This window comes from Octopus sinensis, linkage group LG5 (genome assembly GCF_006345805.1).
Source record: "Octopus sinensis linkage group LG5, ASM634580v1, whole genome shotgun sequence".
Lineage (NCBI taxonomy): Eukaryota > Metazoa > Mollusca > Cephalopoda > Octopoda > Octopodidae > Octopus > Octopus sinensis.
Genome location: NC_043001.1, coordinates 23,466,871 through 23,491,870, shown reverse-complemented (window position 1 = coordinate 23,491,870; position 25,000 = coordinate 23,466,871). Strand labels below are relative to the sequence as shown.

The 25,000-nt window shown below is 38.0% G+C and overlaps 1 protein-coding gene across 2 annotated transcripts in view; it reads right to left on the bottom strand.

Annotated features, from left to right (window-relative positions):
• The window catches only part of LOC115212007 (ATP-binding cassette sub-family A member 3), a 144,384-nt gene that overhangs the window by 72,217 nt on the left and 47,167 nt on the right, over positions 1-25,000 (bottom strand). For both annotated transcript variants that reach the window (XM_036503235.1, XM_036503234.1), the window contains exon 2: positions 5,021-5,349. In XM_036503235.1, the coding sequence (XP_036359128.1) occupies positions 5,021-5,306 (286 nt within the window). In that variant the 5' untranslated portion in view covers positions 5,307-5,349. The remainder of the gene's footprint in view (positions 1-5,020; positions 5,350-25,000) is intronic.

Genomic DNA, 25,000 nt, shown 5'->3' with positions numbered 1-25,000 from the left:
AATCATTTCATGACTGTCATGGGAATCAGACACGTGATTGAATGTTTTCACCTGAGTTCCTCCACCACTGTGCAATAAATGCTAATCCTCTTTTAAGATAACATTATGTTTTGATTATATATGTTGCTAGGGACAAGTTAATGGTGCATATTATCTGAATTGATATCACGTGATTTGTTTGGTAAATAATTAATTCTCAGGTTTGTGTTAAGCAAGAGATCTGTTCTCCAAGCATTTTCAACAAACACTTTTTTTAGCAAAAGTTTACTAGTATAATTAGGGCAATCTAAAAACAAGTATTTTCATGTTATAACAGATTTTCTTCCTCTGTTTGCATAGGTAATATCTGCTTACATAGGTAAAGTAAGTTACAACTATGTGACAGTTCAATTGCTCAGTTTTCTTCATTATATACTAAGCTATATGTTCTAAAGCCTCTTAACATTTTATGGCCAAATTCACATAATTGTAAATATATTCCATATATTCACTACAGAAAGTGGTGGAGCACTTCTTAATCAATGAAAGTATCATTAGATGACAAAAGATGATCATCTTTATGTAAACTTGAGATAAGGATAAATCTTCAGTGGTTCTTAATAACCTACTGTTTTATAAGATATGCTAATTCAATTGTAGGATTATTTAGAAAATCTATAATCACAGTATGATTCCAGCAATTCAATCAGCCACCATACTAATTATTATTAGTTTCTTTGGCATACCAAATCAATACCCAGGATAATTCAAACCCAGAATCTACATCTAGTTTCTTTATTATTATTTTAACACTATACATTGTTTTAACACATATTCTATAATCTATTAATATTTTACTGTTTCCAACATCTGCAAGTAAATAAAATCTTCGTTACATACTGAGATATACTGTGATTAGAAACTGGAGCTAAGTAGTTAATTATCTCAAAAAAAGATTTTTTAAAAATTATTTTTTTCCTTGTTTTATTACCAAACATACAATCATAAATTTATTATATTTTTAATGGCTTAGACAGATGAGGAAGGTAGTAGCCTCTGAAACTAGTGCGAGAAAATAAGAAAGTTATCCTCAGACTGGAAATCAAACTTGAATATCTGCAACAGAGATGATAAAGGATTCAAGGACCAGGTAATGGCTTTAAATCAAGAAGAGGTACACTTTTTCTAACAGACCTCCATGAAGTTTCCACCAATTTAATTTCATTTGCGAAGCTTGGGTTGACTCAAGGTTATGGTAGAAGACCCTGGAAGACACTTCCGTAAGAGGCAGCAGTGTAGCACTAAACTACATGAGTGTAAAGTGATCTTTTTAGCCACACAACCATCCTTCCACTTGTGATTAAAATCAATGAAATAACAGCTGCCAGGTGTTCAAATTACATCCTTAAGGCAAAATGGCCATGGCTGAAATACTGCTGTTCATAGATCTGTTTGACCAGGATTGACCAAGAATTATACAACAACTAAGACAATGGAGAAGGACATCATGTTCAGAATGGTCAGTGGCAAGAGAGGAAGAGGCCAACCAAGAACCTGCTGGCTTGACACCATCAAGAGTGATACCAGAATGGACATAGCCAATCTGAAAGAAGTGGTCCAGGATAGAACTGACTGGAGGACACTGATCCAACGACTGAGCGAGAGTCGACTTCGACTGAGCAGATAGAGACAGAAAAGACAATATTTAAATATTGATCTTCAGACCAATCCATCTGTATTGAAAGTGACCACACCCTGATACAAAAGCAGGGAGAAACTTCCTATTAAACAGAATATTTCTATATAACCACAGCTGAATTTTTTCTTATTTAATTTTTATTCAAATTTTTGTCAACACTCATTATGTCCAACCTAAAACTATTTACCCGGGACTTATAACCACAAACTCTAAAGATACCAACATCCTCCTTTTAAATGTTTGTTGCTAATCAACCCTATACCTTTCCATCTTCATCATCACCTTTCCACCATCACTTTGCAGTCATGTACACCTCCTCAGTCATTTTATCTGTCACTGCTCCACTTCCACCCCTTCATCTGCTCACCCGCTCCACTCTTCTGTTCATATGCTCTAAGCAACAACATCAGACATTCTCACCATCTTGTTTCCTCTCTCTGCAAGCTTGAATTCCCCTATAATATAGTTTTGAATATCAATCATCTTAACTAATAGTTCTTAGATTTTCATACCAATACCAAAGTACAGAAACTCCACCAATTTGCTGGTCAGTCTCTTGTGATTCTCAACTTACAAACTAACAAACAAAGACAGACCATTAATGGTTTAGCACATAAATTTCAATGGGAAAGAAGTATGTTAAATTCATTTCCACATCAAAACTTTGTCCCCACCACTACATACTAGTTCATCTCCTCCTTTCTACTTATGCCCACAACTAAAGGCCTCATCCTCAAAATATCCCAAATTCCCTTTTGCAGTTCCTTCAAAAAATTGCAAGCCCAACAATATTGGACACTCTTGTGGTTACCACTTGTAGCAGTCCCACTGAACTAATCTCAGATCTATTTCAGTCAGCTTGTGTTCCCTTTCGTTGCTGCTCTCCATTCTTACATTAAAGACATCAACCATCTTCTGTAACTCTTCAAATATTTTTCCTTCTTTCCTGGATGCTTGAAACTGTCCACTGAGTGATAGAGTAATTACACTGATGACTGCATTAATGCCACCTTACTCATCCTAGTAAGTACCTACTCACCAATTACATATCTTTCTGAATACTTTTTACTTCACATTGGAAATCCTCTCCACCATCTCTACAATCGCCATCAACTTCCTAGATATTTCTGTCTTTATCAACACACCCCAGCAACTATTATGAACAAATTTATTGACTTCAGAAAGGCTTCAACAATATTTAACAAAAACCTCTTTGGAACATGAGCCAGACAACTTAACTATACTGTACTTAGCGAAAAGTACCTTCCAGGATATAATGTGGATAGCTTACATATGCCAGGCTCTCCATCGGTTACAATGACAAGGGTTCCAGTTGATACAATTAATGAAACAGCCTGCTTGTGAAATTAATGTCAGCGCTGCCTAGACTGGCTTCCGTGCCAGTGGCATGTAAAAAGCACTCACTACACTGACAGAGTGGTTGGCGTTAGGAAGGGCATCCAGCTGTAGAAACACTGCCAGATCAGACTGGAGCCTGGTGCAGCCTTCTGGCTTCCCAGATCCCCGGTCGAACCATCCAACCCATGCTAGCATGGAGAACGGACGTTAAACGATGATGATGATGTGGCTGAGCACTCCACAGATGTGTACCCTTAATGTAGTTCTCAGGGAAATTCAGTGTTACACAGAATGGGATAAGATTGGCCCTTTGAATTACAAGTACAGCTCATTTCTGCCAGCTGAGTGGACTGGAGCAATGTGAGATAAAGTGTCTTGCTCAGGGACACAATGTCACCGGGAGTTGAACTCATAACCTTATGATTGTGAGCCATGCTAAAGGTAGAACATATGGGAAAGATGTGGTCTTCCGAGTCTGAAAAAACTGTGACGATTCATACAATCCATATCAGGTTGGAAAACAGATGTAAAGTGCTGATGGTTTGAGGTTACCTCAAACAACATAAATAGTCCACTAGAATGAACAATTCCGTCTTCTCTGCCTAGTATTCCTGAGAGGGTCAAAGAGGTAGAGTCCTCAGGCACCTCTTTCATAAGGTGTATAGCGGCACAAGCAGTCAGTGCCATATTGGATGAGATCTTGCGGCAGCCATTGCAATCTCCGAGACTGGAGTGAGACCTCACTTGCATCCATTTACCATGCACGAGATCACAAAGAGGCTTGCGACGGCAAACTGTATATAAGGGCAAGACAGAAACAGATTCAGCTTTTTTTTTCTGCCTCTTAGCAGCAGCGCTTGCTGATTGCACTCCACTGGTTGGGCTTGTCTGTATGTTGTACCTCCAGAGGCAATGTGCCCGCACTAACGGAGCTACTGCACAATGCACACAGCTAAAAATGGTTGCTGAGAGCAGCACACTTCACCTGTCTTGTGAAACCTGTAAATAAACCAGTTGTAAATTGCATTTGCACTTGAAGTCTTCACTCTTTGCCTGCCGGAGCCTGAACCACCCGAAGAACAAAAAGAGATAATGGAGGAAGGTGATATTCTCCTGATATCGCAAACCTTGCCATCCATTATAGGTGCAATCAAAAGTAACTACCAATGCACTTTCCTACTAGATTCCCAATCATGACCATCTGAGATTATGGATATTATTCATCCATTGTCTACCCCTGGGTTGTTTCAAAGAATCCGTCTTACCATTCTTTCCTGCTGTATTCCAATCACCTGTCTGCAATGTAAGAGCTGTGATCACTCAATTGGTAGAAGTAGTAGCTTGACCTGGAGAGACTCCTTGATCTCCAAGCTGAACACTCTGTCAAGTAACATTAACTCCAGAAGTCCTTCAGAGGAACCTCATCTTGCTAGCTTTTATTTGCAATCATACTCATTCAGTAATTTCCCAATATTTATGACAAAAGATAAGGATAGACAGTGCAGGGGTGGCTGAGTGATAAGTAGATTGTTTACCAACCACATGGTTCCGGGTTCAGTCCCACTGCGTGGTACCTTGGGCAAGTGTCTTCTACTATAGCCTCGGGCCGATCAAAGCCTTCTGAGTGGATTTGGTAGACGGAAACTGAAAGAAGCCCGTCGTATATATGTATATGTATATATATATATGAGTGCATGTATGTTTGTGTGTCTGTGTTTGTCCCCCTAGCATTGCTTGACAACCGATGCTGGTGTGTTTATGTCCCCAACACTTAGCGGTTTGGCAAAAGAGACCGATAGAATAAGTACTGGGCTTACAAAGAATAAGTCCCGGGGTCGAGTTGCTCAATTAAAGGCAGTGCTCCAGCATGGCCGCAGTCAAATGACTGAAACAAGTAAAAGAGTAAAAGAGTATAGACATGGAAATGAATTCAAAATAGTGATAGGTTAAAGTATGATAGATTAATTTAAAATTTTGACCTACCTTTACTTTTTATGTTCTGTGTTCTTTGCAACCAGTCCATAATATCATTTTCAAAAGAATTACTTGGCGCATAAACAACACTCCTGTTTACCACTTCTTGTATCTCACATGGCTTCCATGTTGTAATTTGCTCATAGTTCTCTGAATCAATAATTTTTCGAATTCCCATGAGTAATGCCATGAAAACACATGGCAAAAGAATTTCCGCTAGGGATAATATATATTTTCGCTTGATTACAATCCAGTTCTTCCATAAAACTAGAAATATGTTATGCAGTTTTGACATAATGGGAAAGTTTAGCAGACCTCTTTTCACTTCAAGTCAGACACTGTGTAAGAGAGAAAATAAAAAGAAACAATTACAAATCTAGTGCAAGGAAAGCTGCTCACATCAGTTCTTTTAAGAAATAGTTTTAACATATTTATCATTTTCATAATTCATTGTCCACTTTTTCCACACTTGCATGGGTCAGATGGAATTTGTTGAAGCAGATTTTCTACAACCAGATGCCCTCACTGCTGCAAACAGCCATGTGTTTCAAAGAAAGGTAATATTTCCCCCAAAGCTTTTCATGGAAAACTAGAAACAAACAACTTTGCTTATATGACAGTGATGTTCATTTATAATTACATGATGTCTAGACAAGCACACACACACACGGTAAACTATTTTTTAGTCTACCTTAATCAAATCCAGTCACAGGACTTTGGTCAGCCCCAGGCTATAGTGGAAGATATTGTCCAAGGTGCAGTGCAGTGGTACAGAACTCAAGACCACATGGTTGGGAAGCAAGCTTCTTGACCACATGGTATGGCTGTGCCTATTACAAAGTAGTAAATCATAAACAGAATAAATATTGGTATCAATTTAAAGGCAACTAACACACTTGAGAATAAATTTTATAAATATTAGGGAAACGTGTTTAGATGCTGAAAAGACTCATTAAAAAAAAAGGTGAAATTTACAGTCTTTATTTATAGAATCTAGTATGGTGTTCATAAATTCTGTTGGGAACAACTTGTCCTTTCATCTCTCCACAAACAAGAAAATATATAGTAATAATGTGCTAAGTTTTAAGTAAATGAACTACTATTTTTAATGATAAATAAGTTATTGATTTTACAAATCTCAGAGGTCCATTGGGCTGGTACTTAATTCCAGCTTCTGTAGTACTAAGCAAATTAAGTCACTTACAAGTACTACTGGTAATATGTAGTCTAGTACAACTTGTCTCATGGTCAGGTTGTTAGTGGCTAAACCAGTTCCCCCACCAAACCTGCTTCATGAAGAGTTCTGGAACCCCCAAAGGACAAAAACAATACCTGTCAAATGGATAGATGAACCCAATATAAGGTCAAGTTAGTAACCATCTTGCAGTAATGTATGGACTTAGAAATCTAGGTCTGTGCCCAGCATGCTGTGAGTCAACTGAAAGTGAGGCAGCCTTTAGAAATTGTTAAAGCACGTCTCTAGAAGGAACCACAGTTTTCACAGCCACACTAGTGACATATATCCGCTGACCAAAAAACACCCTCTGCCTACCTACGTTCTTTTTGTGAACCACTAAAAAACAGTTTTATGACCTGAAACTGACACACCTAAATGCACACAGGTGCATTGTAATACACCTGTTTACAAAGTTCAATATGCATGAATAGATTCTGGACAATAACATAGGCTCAAATTTAATTCAGAAAAATTTCTCCACAACATCAATCCATCACAACATACCCTGCAACCTAATTACCATTCAACTGAACCCCAAGTACTTGAGAAATTTTTTTTATCTTAACAGAATATGTAAAAAGCCAAAGTTAAAATAAATGCATCACAGGCTGATGATGACTTAGCTAGCTGAAACTTCAGAGTCACCAACAATATTATTCTTGTTAAAGAATAATAAATATATAATAATAAAATAGGCGCAGGAGTGGCTGTGTGGTAAGTAGCTTGTTTACGAACCACATGGTTCCTGGTTCACTCCCACTGTGTGGTACCTTGGGCAAGTGTCTTCTACTATAGCCTCGGGCCGACCAAAGCCTTGTGAGTGGATTTGGTAGACGGAAACTGAAAGAAGCCTGTCGTATATATGTATATATATATATATATGCGTTTGTGTGTCTGTGTTTGTCCCCCTAGCATTGCTTGACAACCGATGCTGGTGTGTTTACGTCCCCGTCACTTAGTGGTTCGGCAAAAGAGACCGATAGAATAATTACTGGGCTTACAAAGAATAAGTCCCAGGGTCGATTTGCTCGACTAAAGGCGGTGCTCCAGCATGGCCGCAGTCAAATGACTGAAACAAGTAAAAGAGTAAAGTTGCCAGTAGGTGGCTATGTTAATTGAACCCAATAACCCTCAGATACATGCTGATTGCTCTACCATTAAGCTAAATACATATATATATATATAAAGTGCAGGTGTGGCTGTGTGGTAAAATACTTGCTTCCCAACCATATGGTTCCGGGTTCAGTCCCACTACATGGCACCTTAGGCAAACCCTATTCAAAACATATACCAATTTGAGCCATGAAGCACTAAGTCCACTCTGATGAGTGGTTGGTATTATAAAGGGCATCCAACTGTAAAAATCCTGCCAAAACAGTTACAGAAGTCTAGCACAGGCTTCTGCCTGGCCAGTTCTTATCAAACTGTCCCACCCATGCCAGCATGGAAAGCGGATGATAATGATGATCTTGAACTCCCTTTAAAAATAGGGCAAGCTTCCTTATGAAGAATTCGACTATTTCTTGACCCTACACCTTAGATCCATCATGATGTCTGATGTGGTTTTTTAAACTGGACAATGTTTTGAAAAGACATCCACATAGATTTGCATATCTGATTTGGACCACCAAGAGCTGCAGTTAAATTCTGATCTTTGTGGATCTTAAAATGTCTTTTGAGGCCTCTGTTAGATTTGCAGATCGTATGATATACATGGCATTGAAAGGTGTACACAGATATATAGGCAGAATAGTTGGTGGAGGTTTGTTTTCCATGGATCCACAAATGAGATTTCAACCCAGCAAAAGAAAGGCTTGGCCTGTCACAAACTGTGAACAAAAAAGGTCATTGTGATTCACCTTCTCTATTGTAACATCCTTCTTTAAATATCTCTTGAGTATTGCATGTACTATCCTGACCTCTTCAACACTTTCACTCTACTTTCAAATACTTTCACTCCATTCCCTTTCTATCTTGCTGTCTCCCACTCTCTCTCTCCCCTTCACCTGCACTTCCCTCAGGTTGGGTAACCATGTATTTCCTTTGCAGCAGCACACCTGTTTTTGTCTTCATTCCTGACATTTCTCTCTCTCCAGCCAGGTAACCTTATACCTACTCAATAGCAAGACACCTGTTTCTGTCTCTCTGTCTCACTATAACGGTTCATCTTCCAACACAAGATCACCCTCCTCAATGCCACCTCCCCTCTTGAAAGGTTCTTTTTTTCCCTGGTTAGGGCAACGGACTCGCGGTTTCGATTCCCAGACAGGGCGTTGTGTGTGTTTACTGAGCGAAAACAACTAAAAGCTCCACGAGGCTTAGCAGGGGGAGGTGGCGACCACTGTTGTAATCTTTCGCCCCAACTTTCTCTCACTCTCTCTTCCTGTTTCTTGAGTAATGCTGCAATGGACTGGCGTCCAGTCCAGCTGGGAGGAACACATATGTCACAGAAACCAGGAAGCCGGGCCCTTGAGCCTGGCTATGCTTGAAAAGGGCGACGTTAATCGTTTTATATATATATATATATATCCTTTCACTTTTATAAAAAGATTAAAGAAGTATGGAAGATCTTACACACACACACATGTTTGTGTGTGTGTATGTGTGTAAGATCTTCCATATTTCTTTAATCTTTCCACCTGCACGGTGACCCAGTCATGAAATAGGTTTTGGAAGCTGTCATTTTAGTTTGCATGTAAATAAATGTTTATGTTAATTTAAAAAATTTTCCAAAGTCATTGTATGTACATAGTTTTTTTGTATGTAGGGTATTCCATACTTTTTAAATTTATATCCATTGTATGTTGGCATTAGAGAATATTTTTGACTGTGATTAAATTGACTAGGAACACTGTGCGCAATGAATATCCAATACCAAGCAATCATAATCTCCATATTTAAGCTGCAGTAAACTTTGGAAAGCTTACCTTTACCTATTCTGAGTTACTTTGAAGGTGATGCTCCATTTCCTCTCTTCTATTTGTAAATTTCTTTGTTTATCTACCAACTTGTTGTTTCACTTTAACCCTTTCATTACCAACCTGGCCAAAACCGACTCTGGCTCTGTAGTACAAATGTCTTGTTTTCATAAGTTTTGAATTAAAATCTTCCACCAAACCTTAGTCGCAATTTATGTTCCTAACACTAGCTTAATGATAACTAAGTTATTTTACTAAATTCTTTGTTATATTTAAAATTAATTGAAAGAAACACAGAGCATCACAAAATAAATACAGTGATGAATGGAGTTGCTTAATTTACCCATCTGTTATGGTATTTTGACCATTGTCCATTATTTCAAATATGTTTTAGCGTTGAGGTTCTAGCCCTTTTTAAACAATCACAGGTGATTCATCCCAAAGTATCAACCTTTAACCCTTTAGTATTTAAACTGGCCATATCTGGCCAAAATAGCTAGTCTGTTTTATGTTCAAACTGACCAGATCCAGGCTCTCACACCTACCCTACAATGTTATTCTACATTAAGTAATCACACCATCAAGATCTTGAAGATATGAGATAATGCATGATTAATTCAAATCAATGGGAATCAATAGGCATTATGTTTGATTGAATAATCTGAACACTAAAGGGTTAAATAAGAGTTTTGCTACCACTTGTAAAAGCTAAATGTATCTTTCAGAAAGCTCCATCCCAATTTTACTTTATGCAGTATTTGCTGTTACTTTATGGGCAGGCTATGTGGGAAGAGAGAATAATGGGGCTTTTGTTAGTTTATAATAGAATTGACAATCACTTAGTATACTAAAACCCATTTTCCTTTTCCTGATAATACAAGCATACCATCCAAAAAGAGAGCATGCACTGGCAGAAAATCTTCTGCTGTGGCAAGGCAACAGCACTGGCAGGCTAAGGAAACTGAGGACCAGAGGTTCCTGTAGACTCACTTTTACTCTTATAACTCTTTTAGTTGTTTCAGTCATTTGACTGTGGCCATGCTGGAGCACCACCTTTAGTCAAGCAAATCGGCCCCAGGACTTATTCTTTGTAAGCCTAGTACTTATTCTATCGGTCTCTTTTGCCGAACCGCTAAGTTACGGGGACGTAAACACACCAGCATCGGTTGTCAAGCGATGTTGGGGGGACAAACACAGACTCACAAACATACACACACACACACACACACACACACACACACACACATATATACATATATTCGACAGGCTTCTTTCAGTTTCCATCTACCAAATCCACTCACAAGGCTTCGGTTGGCCCGAGGCTATAGTAGAAGACACTTGCCCAAGGTGACACGCAGTGGGACCTGAACCTGGAACCATGTGGTTGGTAAGCAAACTACTTACCACACAGCCACTCCTATTGAAAAGAGCTGCCACTGCTAGAGCTGCAAGTACACCGGAGCAGCGGGAAACCTATTGAGTGCAAGCTGCTGACGCAAGGGCCACAGATGCCTCACAAAAGCGTGCTATTCGTCAGGCATGCAACACTGCATCCACTTTTGCAGTGAGGTTGGCAGATGATGATAACCATTGGATGATGAGACTTCAGTCTAATGGTCACCGGAAGGTTCTTTCCCATGGTTATTGGAAGCCACTGAGTAGTCGATGGGCATCATAGGTGCTCAACTATGATCCTGCTGAGGATGACGCCACTCATCGAAAGACTGTTACAGGAGATATGTCTGTAATATGTCCATTTTGCAAGGCCCTGAAGCGGGTTGGAGAATTCAGTAGCCTATGCTGCTCAAACAGTAAGGTTCACTTGCATGACCTACAAAACATTCCTCAGCTTTTCCTCTCTTTACTTCTAGGTCAACACCCTGATTCACAGCAATTGATACAGAAAATTTGCGCTTATAACTGTCTTCCTGATGACAAGTTTTCGTCACCAACCCATTCATGAAGACTCCTATATACAAAAGTTCAAAATTCATGGCTAAACCTATCATCAGATAGGCTCTATTCTTCCTGTCAACAACACTGAACACTGATTCCTTCAAATTTACTAGTTTATTTTGTCTTTTTGTCTTCTCTCCTGGTGCTGTATGAACATTTAATATGGTTTTAGAGTCAGGTTTTGGCTGCTATTTCCAGCGTGGCAGTATCTCTTAGATACCCTAGATTATAATAATTTTATCTTTAATAATTATTATCTTTGAAGTTTTTTATTCCCATGCTGGCCACTTGATAAGATTGATATTTAAACTAATAATCTTATCCTTATTTATTTAAATATATGTACGTATTAGCAGTATCACCCGGCGTTGCTTGGGTTTGTAAGGGAAATAACTATATAAGCATTTTTAGTGAGTTATAGCAAAAAATGCATTAAAAATGGAATAAAAAGTGATGGTAATTTTTTTTTAAAATCGTTGACTCATCGTAGACATTTTTAGAGAGTTACTTCCCATATATAATAGCGAAAAATGCATTAAAATGGAATAAAAAATTATGGTAAATTTTTTTTTAAATCGTAGACTCATTGTAGACGCGCGCTAATACCCAGAAGGGCTCGATATGAATCACGACTATAAGATATCCGCTTTTGGTTAAACTGCACCGCAAAATGTGGGAGTAGTTAAGAATCTAAATCGAAGGGGACAGACACTCACACAACTACAGTTTTATATATATAGATATATAGCATAATTAAATCTCAGAATGAGATTGAAACAGTAATCGCTCGATAATGTCAAGTATAGAAGCCATCTTATCATGGCTAACCACATTGGGGAGGGGATCTCTTGGGGCTATAAAGCTACAGTAACACCCGCTCCCCAATGTGGTTAGCCATGATAAGATGGCTTCTATACTTTACAATATTTATATATATTTTTTGACCTTTTTGTTTATCGCTCGAAGATTGACCGTTTTTTCTAAAGGGCCAATCAAACAAGTCCATTTCTTTTTAAAGGTGTAGCGTTTGTAAGAGTATAGATTGAATTAATATATATGTTCCATTCTAGCAAAAACTGTCTGATGAACGGCAACGAGAAACTCAGAGTAACAGATTTTGTTGAATTTTCTGCTGCTTAAAATAAAGTATATATATATAATATATATATATATATATATATATGTGTGTGTGTGGTTAGCCATGATAAGATGGCTTCTATACTTTACAATATGTATATATATATATATAATATATATATACATATTGTAAAGTATAGAAGCCATCTTATCATGGCTAACCACATTGGGGAGGGGGTGTTACTGTAGCTTTATAGCCCCAAGAGATCCCCTCCCCAATGTGGTTAGCCATGATAAGATGGCTTCTATACTTACATATCGAGCAATATGGTATCCTTATTTATCAGAATTGGAAAATTGTGGCTTTTGAAACATGTGTAGAATGCAATAAAAGGAATTCTGTTCAATCTTCGTTCAACTCCATTTCTTCAATTCACTAATAATATTATATATATTAGGTGTGTATATATATATATATATATATATATATATATATACATATACACACATATGTACACATACACACAACAGACTTCTTTTCAACCCATAAAGTTTTGGTCACATTAGGGCTATAGTAGAAAATGCTTCCTCAAGGTGGACAGTGTAGGACTGAACCCAAGACCACATGCTTGCAAAGCAAGCTTCTTAACCACACAGCTACACTTGTGCCGATTTGAGTATTTTATCAAGTTGTTTAATTCTGAGCTATAACAACAATTTACATAACAAATAATTGTTTCAGTAATTCTAGAATGCTGTTTAAACAAAGGCACCAAAACAGAACTGACATCCAACACAATGGTATACTCTTTTACTCTTTTACTTGTTTCAGTCATTTGACTGCGGCCATGCTGCAGCACCGCCTTTAGTTGAGCAAATCGACCCCGGGACTTATTCTTTGTAAGCCCAGTACTTATTCTATCGGTCTCTTTTTTGCCGAACCGCTAAGTAACGGGGACGTAAACACACCAGCATCGGTTGTCAAGCAATGCTAGGGGGACAAATACAGACACACAAACACACACACATATATATATATACATATATACGACAGGCTTCTTTCAGTTTCCGTCTACCAAATCCACTCACAAGGCATTGGTCGGCCCGGGGCTATAGCAGAAGACACTCGCCCAAGATGCCACGCAGTGGGACTGAACCCGGAACCATGTGGTTGGTTAGCAAGCTACTTACCACACAGCCACTCCTGGTTAAACTGTTAAAGGTTAAATACAAATTTTATTATCAATTAGTTTTCATATTCTCAGAAATAAGACATATTCTTTATTCTGTATACAATTTGCAGTTTTCTTTCAAAGAAGTCCCATTCAATGAATATTTCACAGATGTCATTTTTCACTTCAAGTCAAAATACAACTACGAAGTTCTTATTAACAAAGACATTATTAAAAATATTTCTTTTTTCTTCAAGATTTTCATTGACATCAGTTTCCTCTATTCAACTAAAAGAAACAATTTCATAATCCCACCTGTTTATTTTCCAAAAACTATTCTAGTTATACTTGTAATCAGTGAGCTCATCTTGAGAACTAAAGTTCATAGGCGCAGGAGTGGCTGTGTGGTAAGTAGCTTGTTTACCAACCACATGGTTCCGGGTTCAGTCCCACTACGTGGTACCTTGGGCAAGTGTCTTCTACTATAACCCCGGGCCGACCAAAACCTTGTAAGTGGATTTGGTAGACGGAAACTGAAAGAAGCCCATTGTATATATGCATATATATGTATGCATGTGTGTGTTTGTGTGTCTGTGTTTGTCCCCCTAGCATTGCTTGACAACCGATGCTGGTGTGTTTTCGTCCCCATTACTTAGCAGTTCGGCAAAAGAGACCGACAGAATAAGTACTGGGCTTACAAAAGAATAAGTCCCGGGGTCGAGTTGCTCGACTAAAGGCGGTGCTCCAGCATGGCCGCAGTCAAATGACTGAAACAAGTAAAAGAAAGAAAAGAAAAGAATGAGACTATGTCAGATGAAAGCAGTGAAAACTGATTTCTTTTAGCTTTCCTTTCACTTCTTCATCTTCATCATCATTTAACATCTGTTTTTCTATGCTGGTATGAGCTGGGTGGTCTGACAGAAGCTGGCAAGCCAGAGGACTGTGTCATGTTTTATTTCCGCTTTGGCATGGCCTCTCTGACTGGATGGTCTTCCTTATGCCAACCACTTTACAGAATGTACTGGTACTTTTTACATAGCACCAGCTTTGACAGGGTCACCAGGTAACTTGCAACACAAAAACCTCTCAACTAGCAGGGGGAAAAGTACTGAGAGTAGTGAATTTAGAAAGCTTCTAGGGCATTTGAGAAAAATCAATTTCCTGTTTATCTGTAGTCTTTATGGTTCCTATGCAGCTCCCGTACACAAACATTACTTTCTCTGTTAAACTTCTTATGATTCCACTGCACCTCTTGTGTGTCCATAGCTCATCCTGGGTACACCATATAGAATTCCTTTGTTATATACTGGGCAGGACCAATTGGTGGGAAGTTGTGAAAGAGGAAGCCCCAGGAAGACATGAGATGAAGTACTGAAGGCTGATCTCAAAACAACAAACCTTTTGAAGGAGACAAGAGAGGAATGAGATATGTTGCGTATTGCTGCACTCAAGAAGACCTGCTCACCACAACAGAATTGAGATCCTAAAACCAAGGTATCACATAAAAAGGACTAGTATGGGTGCTGGTGCCATGTAGAAACCACTGGTGCTGGTACAATGTAAAAAGCACCCAGTACACTCTGTGGAGTGGTTGGTATTAAGAAGTGTATCCAGCTGTAGGAAGCAAACCTGAACAGCTCCTGGCCTTGCTAGTTCTTGTCAAGCCATCCAACCCATGCCAGACATTAAATATTGATGATGATGATGATGATGATGAGTAGTCTTGTCTATTTTCTTGCTTGCTAGAACTTTGACCTTCGCTATGTTAACTTTAAGGCCCTTTCATTCTAGGTCTTACTCCGACATATGGAATTTCTTTTCCAACTCTGTTACAGATTCTGCTATGAGAGCACAATCATCAGCTAATAGTATTTTCCAAGAGAAGCTGGTTTTAAATTCCTTTGTTATGGCCTGGCAGATGATGATGAATAGGAGGGGACTGAGAACTGAGCCCCGGAGTTGCCTACCTGTACATTATATTCATCAGTGTACTCTTATCTCACAGATAGCACTCTTGTACATGGCTTGTACAACTTTCACAAACCATTCATCAATCCTTAGTTTCCTGAAAGACCACCATATCACAGACTGAGATACTCTGTTGAAGACTTTCTCCAGGTCAATGAATGCTATGTACAATGGTTTATCATTAACTGTATACTTCTGCAACTGTCTGACTAAAAAGATAGTGTCAGAAGTACTTGGCACAATGTCAAACTGCATTTCCTCTCATCTAATTTTGTTCCTAATTAATTGGGTTGAGAGAAAAGTTAGGCATAAGAAGAATCAAATGTAGCATGCAAAAGAAAAAAACTGCATTGATTTGGTCATGTGAAGTGTATGGAGGGTGACAGCAGCATAAAGAAGTGTTGATTGCTTCAAATGGATGGAACTCATGGAAAAGGTAGATCTAGAAAGACATAGGGCAAACTACTGAAGGTTGATCTCAAGATGTTAAACCTTACGGAGGAGATGGCAAAGGACTGAGCAGACTGGCATCTTGCTGTACTCAAGAAGATCCACCCATTACAGTGGTGATGGTGGTGATGTTATTACTTCCTTTACTATTGTAGCAGTATTATAGTCCTGAATAATCTGATTAACTATACAGATGACTAGGCTGTATCCTACTCTTCAGATATCTTAAACATCTCAATGGTAATTCCCAATGGACCAAGGACTTTCCCTGTCTTATTTATCATTCTGCCTTATCGATCAGTTTACCTTAATGCATGCATGCATACATTAAGGTAAACTGATCGATAAGGTGGTCCCAAGTTTTCTGGAATACTTTTGATTCCAGGTCTGCTCAGTTGAGTATGACCTGGGCCAATATAATAACAAGAGTAACTGGGGAAGAGAGGAAATACAGAGTTGTAATGTAATGGAAATTTGATGCATACTATGAATTCAATCAATAGACGAAAGAATGCACTGAAGATAAAAAAGAAATACCTAAAAACTTTCCCAAGAAAAAGACTGAAAAAAAAAATGTTTCACAAGATTTGAGCCACAAATATGAGAGATTTTTAATATCAAAGTGACACTTAGGCTGAGAGTGATACTAAACCCTGGGAGAAACAAAGTAATAGCCAATCCCTTCCACAATAAAATAAGAATGAGGTTAGAATAAGACCAACATCAATTCAGCTATACACAATAAGAATTACACCTGATAAGCCATAATCACACCAAAAAACAACATGCATACACATAGATTCTTTGGCTAACAACAATAAAAGTAAGCAAATGAAAATAATCAAGTAAAAAATGAAGACAAGTAAACAACAATCACATGACAACACACACGTATATATAAACATTTGAAAATATATCATAAGAAAGAGACATAAATAGTCAACAATCGGTGTGTGTGTTTGTCTAAGACAGAGAGAGAAAGAGATTTGACTTTATTGGCAAAATCGCTGTCCCAAAATAATAAATATGTTACAATACATTGGTGCATATCATCATCATTGTTTAACGTCCGCTTTCCATGCTAGCACGTGTTGGACGATTTGACTGAGGACTGGTGAACCCGATGGCTGCACCAGGCTCCAATCTTGATCTGGCAGAGTTTCTACAGCTGGATGCCCTTCCTAACGCCAACCACTCCAAGAGTGTAGTGGGTGCTTTTACGTGCCACCGGCACGAGGGCCAGTCAGGCGGTACTGGCAACAAAAATCGTTTTTTTTTTAGGTGTCACCTGCACACCAGCACATGTACCAGTAGGTTCTTATAAAACATCTTGCAAATCAAATACAAAATATAGATGTGTGTGTGTGTGTGTGTCTTCATGTGTACGTGCACATATGTTTATACATAGATACATGGTGGCTGTCAACTCATATATGAAGATGACCATCACTGAAAAATTATCGTATCCTAGATGTTAAAGGCAATGGCTGTCAGCAATGCCTGTACTGAAATTTGAAGTCAAACAATGCTACTAAGAGTCTCTCCTTCCAAAACGAACAGTCTAGAAACAAGCCAGAGCAAGATTTCTAGTTTCATAATGAAGGGGGTGCTATTTAGGAATTTCTTTCTCCTAGAGAAATGTCTAAACAAAGACAGAGTTCATTTGTCCTTTGGCAGGTTTTGTCTTTCATCCTGCAGTGTCCAATGAAAACCAACCTCCTTACTAAGGAGGCTTGGTGGGGTCTGCCAGTTTACTTGCCGATGGTCCGACCTTGCAACAGGTTGTACTGGGTTACAGGTTATCAGCAGCACTAAGAATGATCAGACAGATAAACAGGTACACACACACATACACACACACACACACCACACACACACACACACACACACACAGAAGACATTTAAAAAAATTCTCCATCTGTGATTCTTATGTGTTTCTGCAGAGTGGTTGGTATTAAGAAGGGCATCCAGCCATAAAAACCCTGCTAAAACAGAGTAGCATAAGGTAGTTTTTCTACCTGGCCAGCTCCTGTGAACCATCCTACCCATACATTCAAGAGATTGGAAAAGGCCACTTGGAAGGCCTGCATGATGATGGATGTTAAACAATGATGATGATGATGATATCAGACTGGAGCCTGGTACAGCTCTCTGGCTTACCAGACCCAGTCAAACTGTCTAATCCATGTTAGCATGGAAAACAGATGCTAAATGATGAAAGATGATGATTTGGGTGAATGAATTGACAGTTCAGCCAACTCAACCACATATTTACAAACATCAGGAACTTTCTCAGGAAGAACTTGAATAAAACTTGAAGGAAACACTCACACACACACATATAGAACAGGCTTCTTTCAAGTTCCTATTTCTTTATTTTCCACAAGGGGCTAAACACAGAGGGAACAAACAAGGACAGACAGACGGATTAAGTCGATTACATCGACCCCCAGTATGCAACTGGTACTTAATTTATCGACCCCGAAAGGATGAAAGGCAAAGTCAACCTCAGCAGAATTTGAACTCAGAACGTAGCAGCAGAAGAAATAACACTAAGCATTTCGCCTGGCATGCTAATGTTTCTGCCAGCTCGCCGGCTTCTTTCAGTTTCCATCTACCAAATGCACTCACAAAAATGGGTCAGCCCAGTTCTATAGCAGACACTTGCCCAAAGTGCAACACGGAACTGAACCCACAACCATGTAATTGGGAAACACACTTTTTAGCATATAACCATGCCTGTATGTAACCATAACAGACAGACAGACAGATAGGTAAAAGAAGCCAGAAATCAGAAAAATATGCACTTGTATATTTGTCAATACAATGAGTATATTAATCAAAGTGTTTCACCCTGGGTATTGAACCAAATGTTAAGTAATATTATTTGCCATGCATGGGTTGGCAAGCAAACAAAAACTATGCCATGTCTCATATGTCTATGCAATGATCATGTGGTATTACTCATTCGTGCTGTTATATAAAAGCATGTTATATAATGTGATACTACTTATCTGTGCTGTTATATAACACTTTAATATATATATATATATATATATATTTTTTTTTTTTTACTTGTTTCAGTCATTTTGACTGTGGCCATGCTGGTGCACCGCCTTTAATCGAGCAACTCGACCCCGGGACTTATTCTTTGTAAGCCCAGTACTTATTCTATCGGTCTCTTTTGCCGAACCGCTAAGTGACGGGGACATAAATACACCAGCATCGGTTGTCAAGCGATGTTGGGGGGACAAACACACACACGCATATATTTTTTTCTCTCCTTGTTTCTCTCCGTGTTTCTTTTCTGTGTATCTTTCTGTTGAAGAGCGTAGGCTCGAAACATAAAAGACTTGTTTTATTTATATTCCTGAGCGCCATACTATTTCAATTGTTTGTTTGTATTCCACCTGCCTTCGTCTTTTGTCTATTTTCATAAAGCTTCCCGTTATATATATATATATATACATATATACGACGGGCTTCTTTCAGTTTCCGTCTACCAAATCCACTCACAAGGCTTTGGTCGGCTCGAGGCTATAGTAGAAGACACTTGCCCAAGGTGCCACGCAGTGGGACTGAACCCTGAACCATGTGGCTGGTAAACAAGCTACTTACCACACAGCCACTCCTGCACCTTATATATATACTAGCAGTATCGCCCGGCGTTGCTCGGGTTTGTAAGGGAAATAATTATATAAGCATTTTTAGAGATGTAAAGTATAATAGCCATCTCAATATGGCTAACCACAAAGGGGGAGGGGTGTTACTGTAGCTTTTTACGTTCTGAGATTTAATAATAAATTTTAGAGAGTTACTTCCCTTATATATGTCAAAAAGGATTAAAAATGGGAAAAATTGATGGTAATTTTTTTTTTAATCGTAGACTCATCGTAGACGCGCGCTAATACCCAGACGGTCTCGATATGAATCACGACTATAAGATACCCGGTTTTGGTTAAACTGCACCGCAAAATGTGGGAGTAGTTAGGAATCTAAATCGTAGGAGACAGACACACAACCTCACTTTTATATATAAAGATTTCCTCTATTTACATAATATTGAGGTCTCTTTCTTACTTTTGTTATCTTACTGTTTTTACCAATATACATATATATATATATAAATATATATATAGTTACAGAGATGTACTTGCATAGCAAGTGACTTGATCTGAGATCGTGTGCTGGAACGAAAACAGTTGCAGCGTTGAAGTGTTTATAAGCCATTTAAGAAACACACAAAAACCGTTGGATTCACTTCAACATTTAATTTAATTTGTCAAAATATTTTCGTCGCTTTGAGACCGCGACCTGTTAGCACGATATTTTTGTCAGTGAACAGGTCGCGGTCTCAAAGCGACGAAAATATTTTGGCAAATTAAATTAAATGTTGAAGTGAATGTAACGGTTTTTTGGTGTTTCTTAAATGGCTTACAAACAACTTCCACGCTGCAATATATATATACACACATATATATATGTATATATGTATGTATGTATGTATGTATGTGTGTATATGTGTATGCATGTATGGTGTGTGTGTGCGTGTCTGTGCTTGTGATTGTCCTCACCACTGCTTGAAACGAATGTTGGTTTGTTTACATCCCTGTCACCTAGTGGTTTGACAAGGAAAACAGATAGAATAAGTACAATGCTTACAAAAAATAAAACTGGAGTTGATTCATTAAACTACAATTCTTCAAGGCATTGCCCCAGCATGGCCACAGACAATGGCTGGAAAAAGCAGAAGAATAAAAGAATACATTCTCTGCTTTGGTCTTATGTTCAAGGCATGAGAAAGCTTGAGTTTACATGAGAAGCCTAACAGACCTGGTAGAAACAGCAGCCAAATCTCCCTCAAATCACACCTTACTGTCTTATGTATGTATATATATATGAGCCAATGAGGGGGACCTCTACATGGTAGCTAGACCTGGTAGAAATAGCAGCCAAATTTCCCCCAAATCACACCTTACTGTCTTATGTATATATGTATGTATGAGCCTATGAGGGAGACCCCTACATGGCAGCTAGACATGGTAGAAATAGCAGGCAAATCTCCCTCAAATCACACCTTACTGTCTTATCTTTCTGCTACTTGGATATAGGTCTTATATTCGTCGTAAAAAACTTTCCTGTCACACACGCACACACACACCCGCGCACACACACACACACACTCACACACACGCACGTTAGCTTACAATTTTATTTATATATTTGCGTGTCTATGTGTGGAAAGAGGAAGTGGGAGGCAGAGTGAAAGAATCACTCACTACAGTAAGTGAATTACTTTCATTTTATTCGTTGCCCACTGTGTGTGTGCGTTTGCGTGTGGTGTAAAGCAGACTAAGAAAAGCATTGGACACACACACCAGAATGTGAGTTTTCTGTAAATTTTGCTTAATGGAGTTTAAATTTTAAAAACTGGACCTGGCATGACGCGATGCATTGTACTCTTAAAAATGCTAGGTAAATTGTAATTGAAGAAATCCTAAATTGTAGATTTCTATAACTCCAAAGGGAGGCAGATAAATCTGCCTTTTATAATAAGATATATATATATATATATATATATATATATCTGGCACCTGTGTCGGTGGCACATAAGAAAACACCATCCAAGCGTGGCTGTCTGCCAGCCTCGTCTGGTACCTGTGTCGGTGGTACATAAAAAACTGGCACATAAGAAAACACCATCCGAGTGTGACCGTCTGCCAGCCTCGTCTGGCACCTGTGTCGGTGGCACATAAAAAACACCATCCGAGCGTGGCCGTCTGCCAGCCTCGTCTGGCACCTGTGTCGGTGGCACATAAAAAACACCATCCGAGCGTGGCTGTCTGCCAGCCTCGTCTGGCACCTGTGTGGTGGCACATAAAAAACACCATCCGAGCGTGGCCGTCTGCCAGCCTCGTCTGGCACCTGTGTCGGTGGCATAAAAAACACCATCCGAGCATGGCCGTCTGCCAGCCTCGTCTGGCACCTGTGTCGGTGGCACATAAAAAACACCATCGAGCGTGGCCGTCTGCCAGCCTCGTCTGGCACCTGTGTCGGTGGCACATAAGAAAACACCATCCGAGTGTGACCGTCTGCCAGCCTCGTCTGGCACCTGTGTCGGTGGCACATAGAAAACACCATCCGAGCGTGGCCGTCTGCCAGCCTCGTCTGGCACCTGTGTCGGTGGCACAAAAAAAAACACCATCCGAGCGTGGCCGTCTGCCAGCCTCGTCTGGCACCTGTGTCGGTGGCACAAAAAACACCATCCGAGCGTGGCCGTCTGCCAGCCTCGTCTGGCACCTGTGTCGGTGGCACATAAAAAACACATCCGAGCGTGGCCGTCTGCCAGCCTCGTCTGGCACCTGTGTCGGTGGAACATAAAATCACCCACTACACTCTCGGAGTGGTTGGCGTTAGGAAGGGCATCCAGCTGTAGAAACACTGCCAGATCTGACTGGCCTGGTGCAGCCTTCGGGCTTGCCAGACCCCAGTTGAACCGTCCAACCGTCCAAGCATGGAAAGCGGACGTTAAACGATGATGATGATGATATATATATATATATATAAATATATATATATATGATATATATATATATATATATATATATATATATATATTATATTAATCAAAGTGTTATATAACAGCACAGATAAGTAGTATCACATTATATAACATGCTTTTATATAACAGCACGGAGGAGTAATACCACATGATCATTGCACAGACATATGAGAAACATGGCATAGTTTTTGTTTGCTTGCCAACCCATGCATGGCAAATAATATTACTTAACATTTGGTTCAATACCCAGTGTGAAATATATATACACACTATTTAAAAATAGGATAAAATCTTTATAAGACTTTATCAAGTAGTCAGCATGAAAAACCTCATAAGGGAAAAAATTATTAATTATTCCCTTTAAATATATTTATTCATATTAAGGCTTCCCAGATCCCCGGTCGAACCGTCCAACCCATGCTAGCATGGAGAACGGACGTTAAACGATGATGATGATGATGATGATGATATTGATGATGATTAAGGGCATATATATATATATATATATATATACACACACACACAGACACACATATATATACATATATATATATATACACACACACACCCACACACGCATTTATATATACATATACACACACATACACACATATATATATATAGTACAAAGTAAGATAGGGGTTATTGGTGTAACCCACTATGGGATATCATTTATCCAATATACTGTTGGTAAAGTACCCAAATTCTTAATACATAAATGTTTTTAATTGCAATGCAATTAATTCATTTATTGTATTAAACGGGCGAAGGTAAAGAAATATTTTTACCGTAAATTCATAATACAAATAAGAAAATGGGGAAACAAATTTAGTTTGTTCATCAACTTACGGATATTATAATGTTGGATTATTTGAATAAACTGAATTTGTTTCTCCATTTTCTTATTTGTATTATATATACATATATACATATATATATATATATTTTATATTATATTGAGGGTACTACTATTCGTAGATACCAACACGCTAAGAGGGACCAATGCGGTCAAAACTACTAAAAATAAACAAAATGTAACTGAATTCTTTTTTAAAATGATGTGTTTTGAAGTTTTGCATTCGGTAAAATTTTGTTTATTTTTAGTAGTTTTGACCGCATTGGTCCCTCTTAGCGTGTTGGTATCTACGAATAGTAGTACCCTCAATATAATATAAATGAATATTTTCAAAGAGGAAGAATTTACGGATTTTTTCTCTTACGAGGTTTTTCACGCTGACTACTGATAATTTCTTTTAAAGATTTTATCCTCAATTGTTAATATATATATAATACAAAATGAGAAAATGGAGAAATATACCTAAATCAATCATCAACCATCAGATAATACCCAATCAGTACTTTATTAAACCATTACACAACAGCAGTTATATTATACATAATATATTACAAATATAACAAGACATAGAAATAGAAATAGAAAATACATTTATATTGTATCTGACAGCTGTTTCGGCCGTGAAGACAGGTATGTCCCATTTAACCTATTAGCTATATAAAGCAGGTATAAATGAGACATTAACAAGAATGTCTCACGGCCTCTTCAGAGAATTTAAGTAAGTATGAAAAAAATTACATATAAATATAAATATGTGTGCATAGACACTCATATTCTACACATCTATATATACACATAATACAATATAAACAATACAAGTCAATATACATTAACAAACACAATAATGTTCCATATTGAACTCATAGTTCTATAACCAACATCAAGGAAATACATGTACACTGTATATATATATATATATATATATAATATATATATATTATATATATATATATGTATATATATGTATATATAATATATGTATATATATATATGTATATAATATATATGTATATATATATGTATATATATATATGTATATATATGTATATATATATATGTGTATATATATGTATTATATGTATATATAATATATGTTATATATATGTATATATATAATATATGTATATATATATGTATATATATATATATATATATATATATATATATATGTATATATATATATACTAAGCAATAAAGGGTTTAGCAACGAGTTGCCTTACCACATACCGAATTTATGTTATATATATATATATATATACACTCACACATACGGCATACAAACCTTAACTTGTTTCTCAAGTAAGGTAAGTTGTTCTTTGTATGATGAACCACACCTAAGCATTGAGAGTCTAATGAATAAAAAACAAGTATATGATTATATAAAAAGCACACAAACTAAAACAATCATAAAAATTAGGCACACCTAGATTGGGTTGGAGCACCTCACAACTATAATCTCCTTCTTTTTTGTCATACATTCAATTTTATCCTGAAAGAGCCTGTGAGCAGTTCAGGTGTCCTCACAAGAAAGGAAAGGGTTGATGTTGGTCAGTGAATTCGTGTGTTGAAGCATATTCTGTTGTGTCTGGGGAGTGTCATTCTCTTTCAGTGCCCTACAACTTAACACACTCACCGATTTCTTTTCCACTTTTCCAAAATTTTCGTTGTGTCTTGCAACTTTTTCAACAGTTTTGACTATTGAAAATGATGCAAGATGCAACAAAAATGTTAGAAAAACACAAAAGAAATAAGTGGAAATTCTATCGGTGAGTGTGTCAAACTACAAAGCACCA